We start from the raw sequence: 17,665 nt of genomic DNA on the forward strand, positions 1-17,665 counted from the left end.
GTATCCCTGGTAGTAACATTGGTTCAGTACAGGGCAAGCAGTAAGAATATGTCGACATGTTTCAATATTGGTTAGCAAAGTCTACCAAGGCATTCATTTGGTAAAGAAACCTACTAGGAGCTAATGTATTCTTCTGTCGGCAATATATTGAAACAAAGGTACATAATGAAACGCTTCAATTCAATACTGCAAGCTTTGGTTAGGTAGGTACATATTTTATTACCCGAGAAATTCTGGTTAGAAAACTCTGAATATCTTTTCTATTTATGGAGTTTTTCAACATTCGAGACGATATCCCACTGTTGGGTTTTAAGTTTAATTATTTTTTCATAATAAGGTCGATCGTCAACCTTTTTAGAAACCGTGGTTGCAGATGCCTCTTTGTACAGCTGGGAAGCGCACCTGAGCAAGATGGCTGTAATCCGGTTGTGGTCCCCAGCAGATACAAAACTTTACATAAATATGTTGCAGCTGAATTCCATCAGACTGGCGTTAATGGCCGTTTTGCCTTCAATACAAGGGAACACTGCCCTGGTCATGATGGACACCACAGTGGCCATGCACTACTTCAACAAGAGAGGAGGTGTAGGGACACTGCCCACCTGCATGGAGGCAATGCAGCTCCTGGTTTTGGATGTTTCAGATCAGGATCTCCTTGTTTTTGGTTTCTCTAGCCGGGATGAAGGAGACAACAGCGGACACCATGTGCAGGCAGGGCTCTTTATCCCATGAGTGGGTGTTGTGTCAGGAAGTTCTTTCTTACCCTTTGGGCAACCTCTTGAGGGGATTTATGTTGCTTCTAGTGTCAGCATGAATTATGGGCTGTTCTGCTCAAGGGAGTTTCCCCTGAGATGAGCACTAAGGAATGCCTTTGTGGTGAACTTGAATTGTTCACTTATATATGCATTTTCACTGGTCCCGTCATCCCTTGTGTCTCAGGAGATTGAGAAGGCTCTGAATGACCATGATTCTGATTGCCCCGGACTGGGCCACAATGACGTGGTATCCAAACCCTTTGGACATGGCCATCTGCCCTCTGTGGCTTCTTATAATAATTGGTTATTTGTAACGTGCTTAATACCCAGAGGTTTCTCAACGTGGACCCGGCATTTGAATCTGTGTTGCTCGGCATCGTCTTGCTTCCACGGCGAGTGCATTGCCCCTGAGCTATCCTCCAGAGATCTTCTTCAGAAAACAAACTTGCTCTCACAAGCGGGAGGTCTAGTTCTCCTTCAGAGTATCAGCACCATCAACCTTCATGCCTGACTTCTGAGAGGTTCAGATACAGGGACTGAGGCATTCCTTGAGACATCATGGAGGTTGTGCTGTAGGCAAAAAGACCAGCAACCAAGTTATTGTACGGGTTCCCTTGGAAAAATCTTGCAAATGGTGCAGAGCTAATGAAACACTCCTACTGTACTGTCCATTCCATTTTGCCTTGCCTGGCCGGGGCTTGTCACAATGGTATGCAGACCTGGCTTTTGGGAACCATGGAATAAGTATTTGAGGGCGGAAAAGGGAGGGAAGCTCCCTCAATATAACTATCAGATCCCCCTTCAAGTCCCCGGCAAAGTAAAGTAATAGAATCTTGGAGTGAAGGGACGATTCAGATGAGCAGGTCTTCTGGACTGAAAAGCCGCAGCAAGTAGGAGACGATAAGAATATAATTACAGTGTTGTGCAATTTAGAGTACCTAACTTAGAATACCTTTGAAATGTCTAGGTTTACCTGATGAGGATAGTCAATCCTCTGCTAATGGGAGACTCCACAACACTGCAGCCTGTAGTAGCATGTAAACTGCTTTCAGAATAAACGAGGAAGGGCAAGGAACAGAGGAAGGTGTGCACTACTTAGGTGCACTTTGAATGTGACACTGTAAGCAAAGTCAATCGTGGTAAAACAAAAAATGAAAAAAGCCCATTACCTACATAATGACGGTCTTCGTCTTGGATCGGATTACTGCCGGAGATGTCCATAGATTTTCATGACAACGCAAATGCTTTAAATAATCCTGGTAGCGGGAAAAGATCTCTAGAGGCCGCAACAGTCCTCCACTGCATGACGCAATTTACAGAAATGTTGCAAGACGTGCGCGTCTCGGTGCACAAGTTTTAAATAGATTGATATTGCTTTTGGTTGTGGTTCAATCACCATCTTGGAAGTGAACCTTGGAGCCAAAGCCGTCATTACTAAGTGGTATCTGCTGTCATAGCGGACCATATCTCCAGGTCCAATATGGCTGCCAAAGCCTTCCGGCAATAGTTGATGTAGAAGGTGCTTTGGTTTAGTGCTAGGTAAGGAAAACGTGACAGTGCTACAGGTGACTACAGTGAAAGTGTATTTGGTTGCACTTTCACTTTCCAAGCATACACTTGAATAAGTATCCTACAATACGTGTTATGATTCTACTAATCAAAGGACTCACTAACATGTTTCTACTGGCTCTCTCCAATATTCCATTCTGCAATTTGAATCTTGAACTGACTTGCATAGCGGGAGCTCCTTTTGAGCCTGTACATTATTTTCCACTGGTGATAACTTCTGTACGTAGGGTTAGTGAGTTACAAGCCCTATTTTTGCAAATGTCCATATGTTTCCTGGGGACAAAGTGATGCTTATGGTAGGACCAACATTTTTTCCAAAAGTCATCTCTGAATTACATCTTTCTCCAAGGGCTCTAAGTTTTTACATCCCCATCCAGAACAAAAGATTTAAAAATGGAGGACAAGCCTTTCATAGGATACACTGGACCTAGACTAGGTAAAGCTATGACTAAGCAAACACTGTCCAGATGGAAATTCGTATGCATCTCTGAATGTTAATTCATTGCAGGGAAGTAAGAACCTGCGGGCTTCAGAGCACATTCAGCAAGAGGAATGGCTGCTACTTCGGCTCTCCAAAGAGGAGTTCTGATGTTAGACATCTGCCAGACCGCAACATTGTCTTCAATACAAATCTTCACAAAACACTACAACTTTGATTCTCTGTTGGGCCAAGACACCCGATTTGGTTTGGCAGTTCTCCAAAATGTCTTAATTTCCCAATGGGTTCGCTCTTCTTCTCTCATATTGCTATGGCAGTCTATGTAAGACAAGGAATCTGTGGAACGGCACAATCCATTAGAAGACAAATTACCTAACTCTGTTAATTTCATTTCTGATGGATGATCCTTCCTCAGATTCCTCATTGCCCTCCTAACCTGCCCCTCAGATAGAGGGTTCACTCTCAAATTACCTGATTGATCAATTACCCAATGCGGCTGTGCAAGGGCAATAAACAATAGACATTGTGCTGGATGTGGCGTTGGCACCGGTATGTATCTAGCTCACATCTCTCCCTCAGACCTCAGAGTAAGGACCTCATCAAGGAACCTTGACGCTGACATTGTATCCCACCCTTGCACCCGCTGCTGGCAAAAAGGTTTCTGTGATCAGCTGAGGCTGGGAGAATATCTCTCGACGAGAAGGAACATGCATCTGAAAGAACATTACCAGAGTCAAGCAATTTGTTCTCTGCTGCTGGGTGCCTTTCGATGGGTTTCTTCTCCTCTAGAAGTCTATGTGCTAATGTTGCCCAAAATCCCTGGCCGCCCTTACCTATAGTTTTTTATTCCCATTTCTAAATGCATTCATTTACTCGTATCTTTAAAACTTATAAAACCCCATAATTTCGGAAACCGTGATAGAGCGTGAGCACTATTCTGTTTAATTGTTCAGGGGCTATCAATGAGTATTTTTGCACAACACCAATAATTATCAGAAATCATGGTTCTTGTTGCTCTGCTTTTACATCCTTCCACACGAAACACGTTATCCCTTCTAGTGCTAGGGCCTGTCCCCTTTCTGAGATACTTTCCCGGATAATATCCAGAAGGGGAACATAATCCGACAAGTATGGGAGAAAAGAAACTGAGTACAGTAGTCACTTTGGTGAGCATGTTTTATAAATTACTCAAGCAAATGGCTGCTGTTATGAATTTGAAGCAATGCTTCTTTCTCCCTGATAGTCAGTGATAACTGTTTTTGTTATATGCCTCGTAGATTTTCAAGTTCCCTGCCACTCAGTGTGCGTGCAGTATTCAGTTTTGGGGTCATTACTCATCACATTAGGACTTAGGCACTGTTCTTTAGCCTCCATCCCACATACTATAATTTTACCTACTCAACGTCAATCAGCACCTTCCCGCAACAAAAGTTGGTTGGTCCTTCTTTCCATCCATAGGGAGGCACTGAAAGCGTCCAAGTAGCTAAAGGAATTTAATGCCTTCCAGACGACCTCCGACGAGGGTAGAGGGCAGGAGCCTCCCCCTCCCCTCCAGCAGACCACCCACGCAGCAACTGCAGACCCGCTGCAGAGCACACGGCGGCCTGCCTGACCGTGTCCCTCCCGCTTGCCTGACTCCTCCATGCCGGGCGCGACGCGGCACCACAGTGAGGCTGAGCCTCGTTCCGGGCACTTCAAAGCCCCTTGCTTCTGCCGGTAGGCGGATACGCCGGCCTGCACGAAGGCCGTACAAAGGCCCTGTTTGCGCCTGTTAGCGCAATGGTAGCGCAGAGGCGCTGCACCTTATCTACCTCTCCGGGCTCCACTGAGACTCTCACGGTAAGGCCCTAGGGGCATTTACTGTAGGACTCATCATCATATTGTACCTGACCCGCAACTTTTGTAATATTGCATCTGCCATTCCAGGTCAGTTGCTGTTGACGCTATGCCTAAAACCAGCTTTCATTGATAACCTGAAATGCTTGTCCTACTGATCACTGCATTCCAGCCCCGCTAACTAACTACTGCTCTGCCCACTAATGATCACTATGCAATGACACTTGAACTACGCCTGTATACGTTGCACTGTCCATTACCTATTAGGCCCACATCTGACGCTAACATTAGGATTTCTGTATAGCCGAACTCTGGTGTGCCTCACAACTTGAACTTGAGTCTGTTCGCCCACAATTGCTACCAGCCTTAGCACATATGTATTGCCTAATTTTGTACCTACCTGCGCCTTACATTTGCCTCATACATGACACTCCTTTTGTGCCCTGATTGATAAAATCGAATTCAGATGACCCTTTGCCTATGCACCTTGCTAGTGACCTATGCCTTTGTGCCTTGATTGATAAAATCGAATTTAAGTGACCCATTAGACTAGACCTTACGCTACCGGACAACAACTATACTGTACTAGCCCTATCTTGCCCAATATCACAATGTATCTCCATGCACTTTATACAGTGTTACTGAGATCAATACTGCACATCTTGAACAGCCAATACCTAACCATGCTACCCAATTTACCAGCACTTGAGCCCGCATATAACCCATACACATTAACTGAAATGACCTCCACACCTTGCCCTGTTCTCATGAGGAACCTTAGATTACGTGCCAGGCTCCCAAGGCTCTATGACCCTCTATCTAAACCAGCCCACAATAAGGTGACTAGGAATCCATCCCTACACCCTCTTAAATTGAACAGTAGACTCCACCGTGAGCCCATCCGTGACCAGAAAAGTACGCACAAATCTGTGCCACCACCCCTAAACCCAGTAGATCTCGGGACCAATGGTGCACTAATAAATGCCCGCTCCATGGTAGCCCATGCATCAGACATTGCCGACCTGCTACACAACGAAGACCTGGACTTCTTAGCGGTCACCGAATCTTGGCCTCACCTCACGGCAGGCCCTGCAATTATGCTAGAGGTACTAGATGACTACACGCTATTAAGACTTGATCGTACCACCTCTAGAGGCGGAGGTCTTGCCATCATAGCCAAAACTAAATTCCCTATTACAATTGAATCACCCACTAACGTTAGCTCCTGTGAATCTCTAACCGCCAAGTTAACACTATCTAATACTCAATCCATCTCCATTCACCTTATCTACCGACCACCGGGCCCTCTAGGGTCATTTGAAGAAGACGTCACAGACATTTTATCAAACAATCTTAAAAACTCCTCACAACGCGTCTTACTAGGAGACTTTAACCTAGGATTTAGCGACCCTGCAGACGCCAATGCCAGTACAATCAATAAAACCCTAGAGGAACTGGGCTTCACCCAGAAGATCACTGAGCCCACCCATATCAAAGGGAGAACTCTGGACTGGCTTGCTGTGCACAACTGCCCAGTCCTAGTCTCTGCCATACTCCCGCAGCCCTGGACAGACCATTACTTGATCTCGTTCACCCTAGAGGCAACCCCAGCACAAGCTAACAGCACAGCTCCAGCTGTCCAATCCCGAAATAAAAAAAACATCACCCCCGAAAACTTGATCCCGCTAATCACACCAACCTTGAATGCCATCCCGGATCATACAGATCCATTCACGATGGTGGACATCTATAATAAAATCATGCTCTCATCCCTTGGTGCCATAGCCCCTTTGAAGCTAAAAAAGAGCAAGCCCCGGAAACACATCAACTCCTGGTTTTCGCCTCATCTTAAAGCCCTCAGACAGGAAAAGCGACGCTGTGAAAAAATCTGGCAAGCTTACCCCTCAGAAAATAACAAAAAAAACTTGAGCAGTCTAGCTTCCAATATAAAAAAGAAATTATATTGGCCAAACAAATGTGTTATAGTACGCGAATCTCACAAGCTAAATCTAACACTAGAGAGCTTTTCACAATACTTAAAGAGGTTAAATCCCTGATCCAAGTGCCCGACTCGTGTATCAAAGATAAAAACTGGTGCACGGGCATACAAAATGCCCTAGCGAACAAAATCTCCTCCCTTAAGACTAAGATAAGCATTAAAAAAGAATCTCTGCTCTCCTCAACTAAGCCGAGTACCGCCTCCCATAAAAAGGTTCACCTGACTCAATCATCCCCCCCCAGCGCACAACCCCCCCTTTAATTTCCATAAAGTATCCACCAAAGAGGTAGAAAATACTATTCTCACCTTCAAACCTTCAAATTGCCACGGAGACCTATGCCCCGTTCAACTGATTAAGGATGCAGCCCGTGATCTCGCACCATTTATTACCAAACTAATAAATGCGTCTTTCACATCAGGCACCGTACCTAATAATTTAAAACAGTCCTGGGTCCTCCCTCTGCTTAAAAAAACGAATTTAGACCCATCCACACCAACTAACTACCGCCCCATTACCACAGTAACGTTCCCTCTTAAAATCGACAAAATAGCATACCAACAGATCCAACATTACCTTGAGCACTTCCATCTCCTAGGCGTCCGACAATCGGGCTTCAGGCCACAGCATGGAACTGAAACTGCACTTCTAGATCTCAAGGCACAGATAGACGAGTTGAGAGACCAGGGTAAAACAGCACGATTGCTACTCCTTGATCTCTCTGCGGCCTTCGATTTGGTCGACCATGAGATCTTGTGCAACCACCTACAAAAAGCTGCCCACTTCTCTCAAGAAGCAACCAATTGGATCCAATCCTTCCTTAATAACCGCACGATGAGAGTCTTCTCATTGTCAGCAGCAGCCGACCCTACACCTATCACTTGCGGCGTGCCTCAAGGATCTTGCGTCTCCCCTACACTTTATAACATCTTCACGAAGCCCCTTTTCGATCTAGACGATCTGGGAATCACCTACACTAATTACGCCGATGATACCCAGATCCTCATCCCGTTGTCGGGGGATTACGACAAGGATTTGGCCTTGGTTAATAAAGTGTACCTCATCCTCCAGGCATGTATGGCTTCACACGGTCTATGCCTGAATGATGACAAGACGGAACTACTTATTCTAGGCTCTAAACACTACCTCAACAAGCTGGGCCACAAATACTCATCGTTCATAATTGACGATAACAAGATCAAGGTAGCTAAGGAGGTTAAAACCCTCGGCTTCTATCTAGATTCCACCCTTACCTTCAACAAACAAGTGAATGCAATGGCCTCCGCCACCTCCTACACTTGCAAACTCATTAGGGCAGCCAAACCCTTTCTCTCTCCCACCAACTGTACCACCTTGGCCAGGGCGCTGATCCTGTCCAAGTTGGACTATTGCAACGCTCTATATGTAGGTTGTAACAAATATATCTCAAATAAAATCCAAATCCTGCAAAATAATGCCCTTAGAGCGGCCCTCAGTATCCCGAAGAAAGCCCATATCTCAGATTCCAGCCAGAAGATCTGTCAACTGGCTATCCACCAAGGACAAGATATTCCTTAAATCGGTATCTCTGATTCATAAATGCCTCCACCAAGCAGCCCCTCAATACCTCATCGCCAGATTTACTAGACCCACCCTCTCTCGCCCCTCGAGAACGGACAATTCCAACCTTCTTCTGGTGCCCAGGTTCAAACGTACAATGTCTGGAGGCAATAGCTTTCCAGTAAAAGCAGCGCAATTCTGGAACTCCCTTCCTCCTAACTGCAGGGAGGACCTACCCTACCACCAGTTCAGAGCCAGGACTATCCACTGGCTCAAATCTCTCGACTCATAACGACCTTCCGATGTCCAGATGCGCCACTACCATGTGGCTCCTTACCTCATTGAATGTAAATATGTATACAGTATTGCCTATAGTGTATATGTTCTACCCTTCCTATTTGGCGTGATACATCCGGCACTGTAACCGCAGCTGGACCTCACCCTACTGTATGTAACTAAGTTTTGCAACCCTCTTGCTGCCTTTGCGCCTGGCTACCCCTGGGTTAGGTGCGCATTATAAATAAATACAATACAATACAATAATGGCATGGTAGCATTTTGCCCCAAATTGAAGGCTTTATAATTACTGCCTGTCTTTTTCTCTTTCCAGACACTGCTCCTTAGCCGTCATCAATGCCCTGGCCAACATCGCTGCCAACATTCAAGGGGAGCAGCTGGTGGATGAGTTACTAATGAACTTGCTGGAGCTCTTTGTTCAACTTGGACTGGAAGGGAAGCGAGCCAGCGAAAGGGCTAGTGAGAAAGGGCCTGCTTTGAAGGTGAGTAAATGAAACGGGATTACTCCTACTGTAAAACTCTATTTCTGAAAGGCATGTGCAAAAGAAGGGTCATAGGTTACCAGGCGGGTAGGGAGATGGTTACACAACCATGATGTACGTAAATGAAATAATGAAACTGTGCTTGTTGTACTTGGTCCAAATGTTTCAGCAGATAGTAGCTGCCTGGATGCTGACATCAGTTTCATCCTTTCTCAAGGTTCTAAGGAGCATAATTCCCATACTTCACATTATATGCTTTCAGTGCTACAGTCCCCTTACACACTCCCCATTCAGCCTTCATTTCTTTCCTAGCCTTCTCTTGCACTATTTTCATTCCGACCAGCACCACGTCCTCCAGTAAGATGAAGGGAAAGGGGAGGAAAGATGTGCAGTTTTGACAGTGTGAATAGGGAGTTGTTGCATGATTCTCTGAGGAGGGAATATCAGAGGTAAAGTTATGTAGAGCTACAAGGTGGTAATGTAGCAAGATGCGGCCTGGATGGAGAACTGAATGCTTTAGCCTGTTTCAAACTAATTTAGAGCAGTTTCCCATGGGCAGCAACTGGATATGCCCATGTGCCTAGCGTGTGAGTCCCGGACATTTCACTCCTGCCTTTTGCAGATGATGCTGTGCTAGTCACTCGCACGTAAATAGGAATACATAAACTACTGGGCGCCTTTTGTAATTAATGCATTTGCAAGAAATTGCTCATTAATGGAGCAAAACAAAGGCTTTGGTAATGCCCCAAGAAGAATTTTTGTTTAAATAGTAGTTGGTTTAAGGTAGTTGTAGAAAAGTAAGTTCCTTAGACACATCTGTCAGGTTCCACAAGCAAGCTTTATTCCAGTCAGGTTATGATCTATTAGGATAAGTATGAACGACTGGGTCCCATCACCCAGGCTGGGGCTCTCCAACTCCCAAGCAGTGGAACCTTCACTACAGGCATTCCTACACTCACAGCTAAACATTCTCTCAGGCACACCAACATTCTCTCAAGCATTGCCAAGCACCTGTATTCACACCAAGCACATTACAACAGAAGTGTTTCTCTTTGAGTACCTTGGCATTTGCTTTGATAATAATGCACAATGGGAGCTAAAGGTGGAAAGCAGTGGGAATTAAATGGGATATCTGCTGACAGGGGTTTGAGGTTCAGTTTGCGAGCAGAATTCCCTTGTACATGTCTTTGATGTCTATCAACAGAAATCTGTCCCTGCAGCTCCTTATGGTGCTGAAGTCTGGGTCTATACAGCGTGTACCAGCTGACTGTAGCCGCAGATTGGTATCTTGGAAGCCTCTTTCATTGTTTAAGGCAATGCCAAAAAGATCAGAGTCTAGATACAAGGGTGTGTTCTATCGCTGATAGTTTCACCCTCTTAAAAATTGCATATTGTATTAGGCTATGGGGCAAATTGGAGGGAGGAGTATACCAAGCAACATTGAAAAATATTGTAGTCTTGGATGCTCATATGAGGATTCTGCGCCTGACCAGAATAGAGAAAACCCTCTATGCATTGAGCTTTGGAACCTTGTGGGAGTCTCCAACTATGATTACTAAGGTTTTCCCTTCATGAACTTGGAGATTGATTTTAGGATGCGAAAAGGGAGGCGATGTTTGGTAAACCAGACAAATGTCCAATGTTGTAATGGTATTTAGCACATTAGGATATATGGAGATGGAGGCGTATGTGGCATCAATTACACTAAAGGAGGCCAGGAAGATATTTATTCAGTTTAGATTGGTATGCGTCTCTCTGATCTTAATTTCTAAGTGTGACAATGCATAAACGGACTGACATATTGAATGTGATAAGACTTTGAGACTATTGTGGTGCATGTTTTACTCTTATGCCGATGTTATTGCAGGTTGAGACTAAATGGGCCCTTTTCCCGCTTTAGGCCAAACAATATTAAAGCCTGTAAGGATGCCATGGAATATTGTGCATCCACTAAAGATGAGAGGATGATGGAAGTGGCAGCCCAATATCTCACTGTGGCCTGACATGAAAGAAGGGCATTTGCTCCCTAGATTTGCACATTTTGCTAATGCGAGATAAGGAGAGCTATGAGAATGGGACATGCAGTTTTTGTGGAATTTGGAATATGTATTGCTTGTTGTTAGGAAAGATTGTCTTTTTTTCTGTTTTCCTTTCATAGAGTTCTATGGTACACCTTTTATTTTTGCTTTGTTTGTACTCCTGACCTATGGAGGGAAGTAAAGCCTTCTGCTTTATGTCCCTTGTCTTTTTGCTCATGTGTATGGGGAAACTGATCAGTCCACAGGCTATCAGTACTGAGAGACTATTTCCCTCATTATGAGTTTGCTGATATTCTGCCTGTATTACCGGCGGGATACCAGCAAACTGTCCTTACAGTCTCTGCCGCCCGATAACCCGGTATCACCTGGATATTTTGCGGGCAGCGGAGAGGCAGTAAGTTCCCATTAAGGACTCCATGGGATGGGATTGCCCGAATCACCGGCACAGGTGTTTCCAGGGCCGTTGTTTCAGGCATTTCTTGGCCTGTATGAGCCTGATCTACCGGCAGGCCAGGCCTGTCGTGAGATCTGTGGCTCCCACCAGCAAACTTGAAGTGTAGCGGTACTGAAAGAATGCCAGAGCCGGAATTACCGGCATATTTCCTCTGGACCAGCACACTTATAATGAGACCCTATGTTTCTCTTTATGGATTTCTTGTATTGTTACAACTGTACACATTACCTTTAACTGAAGTATGGTTAGAAAACTTTCTCTCCTAATAAACTTTACTGTTACAATTGTCTAGGATGGATTTGGGCAACAGATGTTTTCCTACCATGTCTTATACTTTTGCACTTTGGCATTTACCGCAAATGGCTACTAAGAGTGGCTAGAACTCTAAGATGGCTGTGCCACAAGATGTTTGCCTGTCTTTTGCCCATGTTGTTCTTTGGCCTTCTTCCTGCCATCTCTGGTCTGGAATTGCCATATATGGGATGCCCTTTCACAGGGAAAGCTTCTGCTCTTGCGGTCAAAGAAGCGGTTTGATTGTGAGCCCAGATGTAGGTGCTGCAACTGTCTGGTCCCAGTACACGTCCCGGTGCCTGAATGTCTGTTGCTGGGCAGTCTTTGGCACCAGTGGATTGGATAGCCACTACCAGTTGTGAATGGTTCAGATCCTCACTGTTGGTGGACCTGGTCAAGCCTCAAGTCCAGATCTTGGATAAAAAGATGATTTGACAAATCATCATTGGACAAGACCCCTATGCAGCTGACCAGCACCAACTCCTGTGAAGCCCTGCTCCTCTGTCCAAATCTCAGAAAGACCCTCATTGGTGCTTTGGCCCCTAGACCGGTGGGAACAACCACACTCGACCCCCCCCCCCCTGCTCTAGGATCTGTGCCTTCAGAAGTGTCCCTGGATTAACCGTTGGACTGACCAGCTCTCTCCTGGGTAACCTTGCTGCAGCCAACCACATTCCGACTACATCCTTCGAATTTGAAGGAGCTTCAGCTTTTGCTACAAGACACCTGCATGTTCATCCTTCTTGCATCAATGAAAGCCGTGCAGGGCCTGCTCCTTTGTCTGTCCATTTAAGATTGTCTGTCGACACCTGCCAGTGCTGACTCCTGTTGAGGTCAGTTTTCTTCACTTCCTAGAGGTGTCCCGAGGTAACCTGCTCCACATAAGTCTTCATCTTTTCTTTGCAAGGGTGTTTAGCTGGAAGGTGCCTGGACACACGATTCAAGCACCGTGACCAACCGAAACTAAATCCTGTGACAGAAAGTGACCTCTGCACCCACGACTCCTGGACCTCCCTTGACCAGACCAAGCACAGAAGATCGCTGGAGAAATCGGAGGAGTAAATTAACATACATGTTCCTTTCTCCCAACTGTTCTCCATTGGATTACTTGGGAGTAAAGTCCTGTCCCCATCTCACTCATTCCAGATTTTGGGTGGTGGTAACATGGTCAAGGATCCCTTCCAACATCTAGCCTAGTGTTGTGGAATGGAGTGAGTTACTTAACTGAACTTTCCTGATCTCTTTGAACTTTGAATCATAACCACTGGCATCATCCAATCAGATAGCATACCTACCTGAAAAGTTGTACAGGTAACTTTAGGGCACAAGGCATGGTTACTGTGAGTGGTCGGAGTAAGCAGACAGGCACAGTATTGATTGTTCTGTAAAACCAGATATTGTATGGAGAAGCCTGGTTTGTTATCATTAGAGAATCATTACCCATTTAGGGATTTAATTATCCATCATTCTGATTAGTGTGATATTAGTTATCCATTATCCACATATTATCTAGCCATTTGCTATAGAAAGAGGCCTCTTATATTTGCTAGAGACATGTAGAGATAGACTCACTGTTAAGTATTATGTATGCTTTGTAGAGACATGCATGAGTGTGCACTTAGAGTATGCATTGAGCTTTGAGTATGGCGCTTGCCTTTGTGAGAGAGAGTAAACGCTAGAATGCATGAGGCCTATGGCATTTTGAAGCCATCCTGAATGAGACAGAACAGACGCGCCACTTGGTTCTGCGGAAGAATGTTGAGTTACAGGGGTATGAGGAATGCGTAAACAGTTTGGTTGTTCAGAGAGAGATTAGACGTGACTCTTGTCCGAGTGGAGAAGCGGAGAAGAGCTAGCTTATCAGGCCCTGGGTTGTGTTCGCAGACAGAAAAGGTGGGGGCCAGGCAGCAGAGAGCGAGGAGCTTTGCACAGAGAGACGGATAGAACGATTTTAGAAGCTAACAGTGGAGTGAATAGAGGAATATGGAGGGAGATAGGATGGTAACACGGATAGCATGTACAAATGTCACAATGACAGAACACGCAGTAACTAGACAAGAACACGCAGTGCATCACAGACTTTCAGAAATGCTGACAGAGAGAACGAGTGAATGCTTAATGTACCATAGAAATGTATGTACGTCATTTGATACTATAACTGAGCAGTAGGCGTGTATGCTGCTCTCTGACTCTGAGATTTTAGATGTGGATGGCTCTGACTCTGAGATTGAAGGGAGGTGTTTGATGTGGCATTGATGGACGCTTCGTGAAGTGTTTTGGGTGTAGCAGAATCGGATGGCTTCGGGAGTTCGGAATCTTGGGGAAGCATTCTGATGAGAGCTGATGAGATCGATCTTGCAGAGAGAGTTGGCAGGAAGACCAGACCACTGAGAGGCCAAGGAGAGGCCCTAACTGACTGGCTGGTTGCAGAGTTAGCTGGAGAGGAGAGATAAGAGATTGGGAAGCTAGCACATGGCAAGAGGGAAGTATTGCTGATATGAGGCCTAATTGATCTGAATAAGACACCTGCCAGTGGGGAATTAGGACAGACACACAGAGCTGATGTGTGGAGTGTGGTGTGGATTGGAGAGGAATGCTGAATGCTGACGCTTGCATTAGGCTGCATTAGACATGATAGATCCAGCAGGACTGGATACGTTTCTATCAAATGCTATTAGATTTGCACCAAGAGCATAAAAAGTGGAAATTCAAGATTAGCATTATAGTAGTGTTTGCATCATGCCTTGCTGTGCATGAATAAATGTATTCTATTGTTCTAATTGAAACTGACTTGTGTGTTTTTATTCGTGTCCATTGTTATCCTATTTCTCGTGTCATTTCTTAAGTGTTAGGTTATGTTTGTGTGTCCATAGTATAGTAACTTAGGAGTAACACAGTGCACAATCTCCCTGAGATACAAGAGCAGAGGGGGCATAGTGATCCACACCCCCAAGGTAGATTTGGAGACTAGCAAGTGGTCACCCATAAGGGGCGAGGCCGGAGGAAATGTTGTTTTAGGACTAACAGTTCCACACTTGCTTTTATTTAAATTAATAAAAGGGTTTGGACAAATGCCTCTCTAGCCCTAACTTGTCAAGATGTCCAAAAGCAATGTTTACTGTCGTCTGTCCAAAACCTAACCTGACCCTCACGCTCTAAATACCACAAAACTACTCTAAGGGAAAAAAGTGCCTTTCAGCTGCTCGTCTGCAGCCCTGTAGGTTCCAAATTATAAGTTCCACTTGAAGGGGAAAGTGTTCTGAACAAATACCAGGGGAGGGACAATCCTCTTCCCCTGGTCTTCTTTTAGCTTTGTCCCACATCAGGGGAATGCTTAGTTGGCTAATTACTTATTTAGCAGTTTCTACCAAAAAAAACACTGGGATGAGGAAGAGTTGCTAACGTCCTCCCCTTAAAGTACTAGTATCGTATTTGGATTATTGGTGTTTGTTTATTGTTCCTTGTTTTAGTACAAGGAAAGTAGGTGCTCTCCTTGTGTGTTTCTCTTTAGTTAGGGATCGAGTTACTCCATCTCCTTCTAACATGGAAACATTATTAATAGCAGAAATCTCTTCTTACCCGCCTCGTTTTGGGACATATCGGGCTCCAGCCTCTCTCTCACTCGTGATGCTTCCTTGTCTTTCCTCGCAGCGGTGGTGTTTGTAGACACTCTCTGCAAACCGGTCCCGTGTTGCGTGGACCCGCCACCTGATTGCGTAACCACGTTACCGCTGCTCTTAGCGGGCACAAATTAGCTGTGGGGTTCCTCGGCCACCGGTACCGGCTTGTCCGGTTTCTTGGAGACGCTGGTATCACAGTCCCTGTGGGGGTCTGATGCTCTGCTTCAAGTCGGCTACTCTGCCATTCAAGCGGATCGTCTTTGGGAACTTCCCTGTTCCCTCTTCTGCGCTTTGTACTTTTCAGTGCCCATGTGTTTTCCGAGGTTGCGTCCTTGGCTGGGATGAGGAAACCATACTTGTGGATGCAAACGTCTTCTGTGAAGGCATCTTGGAGTAAGACACAGACAACAGATTCTGAATTAGAGGTACACCGCTTTATTAACATACGAGTCAGGATGGAAAAAGGCCTACCTTGCCCTATGCTATGATTGGATTTCCCTAACTAAATAAAACTAAGTAAAGTCAGAGTCAAAGAGTTCAACTTAAGAATCTGTCTGTCCAAAACCTATACTTGCCCTAAAAACTAATCTATACAATGTGTAGGGATGTCAGCAACCAAAGAAAACAGTGTCCAACATAACGTTCTGAGCTCTGCCCAGCCCATAGCTTCCTTTCAGCTCCCTTCCCCAAGTGTAAAACAGTCCCAACAAAAGTCTCTGAATTATCTTCCTTAAGTTTAGGATGATGTAGTTTTAACCAATACTCCCCAAGTTCCAAATAACTCCGTTCCAAACACAAAAGTCTCTTGAGACTCCGTTTTCAAGTCAATAAAAGGGTTAAGCCTCAGGCTTCCCTTCCCCAAGACTCAGTTTCATTGCCCCAACAATATTTACAGACTTCTTAGTTCTGCGCCACCTTTGCGCCCTCTTTGTATGTTTGTTCTTTCTACAAATATCTTGAGTAATAGTTAAACTTTAAAGTTGCAGTTCATTCGGCTTGTCAAAATATATTGTTTAATCTTCTCCCACTTTATTTAATATACCTCTTTTGACTTGTGGTTAAAGTTCACCTCCAAAGTTCCCTTCACCCTAATATTCATCATATAGTGGGTTAATTTGCACTGTTACAGTTCTGTTCAGTATATATTAGTTTCACTTAAATTCAAAGTTCTGTTCACTTGAAAGTTCAGCATACATGGATTTTGCTTGGTTTAAAGTTTCATACATATTTCTTGCAGATCCGCCAGAGCGCCTGGGGACCAACTCCGTTGGTGACGGTGCGCCGTACAAATACCTTTAACATTTCTGAGATCGGCACATGGTGGTTTTATTTGAGTTTAAAGCTCCTTTCATTTTTAATCCCCATATGTCATAACTCTGCTTGTTTATTACGTTTTCATTCAGTTCAGAATTCAATAATCATGAGATTATTGTTAATGTTTTCATTCCGTTCAATCCGTTATTTAATAACTTTGTAAATTACCCTTAATGAAGTACCCAGCACTCGGAGACTTTCGAGAATGTGCTTTCTTACACACGCGACCACTCCGCTAAAAAGTATTTGTGAATGTTCAATAGTGAACAAGTATTCACATCGCAGACCTTCGAAAACGTGTTAGGTCAAACACGCGACCACTCCGTTACAATTTAATCCTCCACAAAATTTCAAACACTCGCCTACCGGGTTTCTCTTCCGATAGAAACTCACTGGTTGCGTCCATGGTTTTTCCAGCGCAGATTGTTCAGCCCCCTGTTCTCTGCCTCAGGACTCCACCTCCTGCCCCTCGGGCACTCCTGGGTCAGCTTCTGTCTACAGGAGAACAAGCACTGAACACCAGAAAAAAGGGCAGCCTTCCTGCACGGCTCCGCTCCCAGCGTTTGACCGGTTCCACGGTGCCCCAGCTCCCAAGCTGCACTCCCATGAAAGTCGGCATGCTTCAAGCACACAGCTCCCTGCTGCTAATCTTGGCCTCTTTGCTGCTGCTTCACCGCTACCGCAGTTCTCTTTGCTTCTTGATTTGAGTGCCTTTTATACACCTTCAGCCCCTTGACAAGCTTCAGGTGTGAATTCCCAATTGGCCCTGCCCGACCACAATCAAAGGGACATGCCTGACCCTCATAGTCCTTAGCAGGCATCTTCCTCGTTCCAGTACCAGAGTGGTAAAAACACCTAGTCTTCATTACTCCCGGTTGCCTCTTCTTCGTCCGAGTACTGTCAATAGTCCTATATGAAAAAGTCAGGGGAGCAGACTTATAATAGCCCATGAAGGCTGGGGAAGGGTTAGGTTAGTTGTTAGTACGGGACGGGGGATACCCTGTCCCTTCCAAGGGAATACCACTCCTAGTTC

The 17,665-nt window shown here is 45.1% G+C and overlaps 1 protein-coding gene across 2 annotated transcripts in view; it reads left to right on the top strand.

Moving 5' to 3' along the window:
* Positions 1-17,665, top strand: part of PI4KA (phosphatidylinositol 4-kinase alpha) — a 2,470,135-nt gene that overhangs the window by 711,814 nt on the left and 1,740,656 nt on the right. For both annotated transcript variants that reach the window (XM_069619956.1, XM_069619957.1), the window contains exon 18: positions 8,746-8,914. In XM_069619956.1, coding sequence (XP_069476057.1) covers positions 8,746-8,914 — 169 coding nt within the window. The remainder of the gene's footprint in view (positions 1-8,745; positions 8,915-17,665) is intronic.

Source organism: Ambystoma mexicanum, chromosome 10 (assembly GCF_040938575.1).
Source record: "Ambystoma mexicanum isolate Mex_15411 chromosome 10, UKY_AmexF1_1, whole genome shotgun sequence".
In the NCBI taxonomy this organism is placed as follows: Eukaryota; Metazoa; Chordata; class Amphibia; order Caudata; family Ambystomatidae; genus Ambystoma; species Ambystoma mexicanum.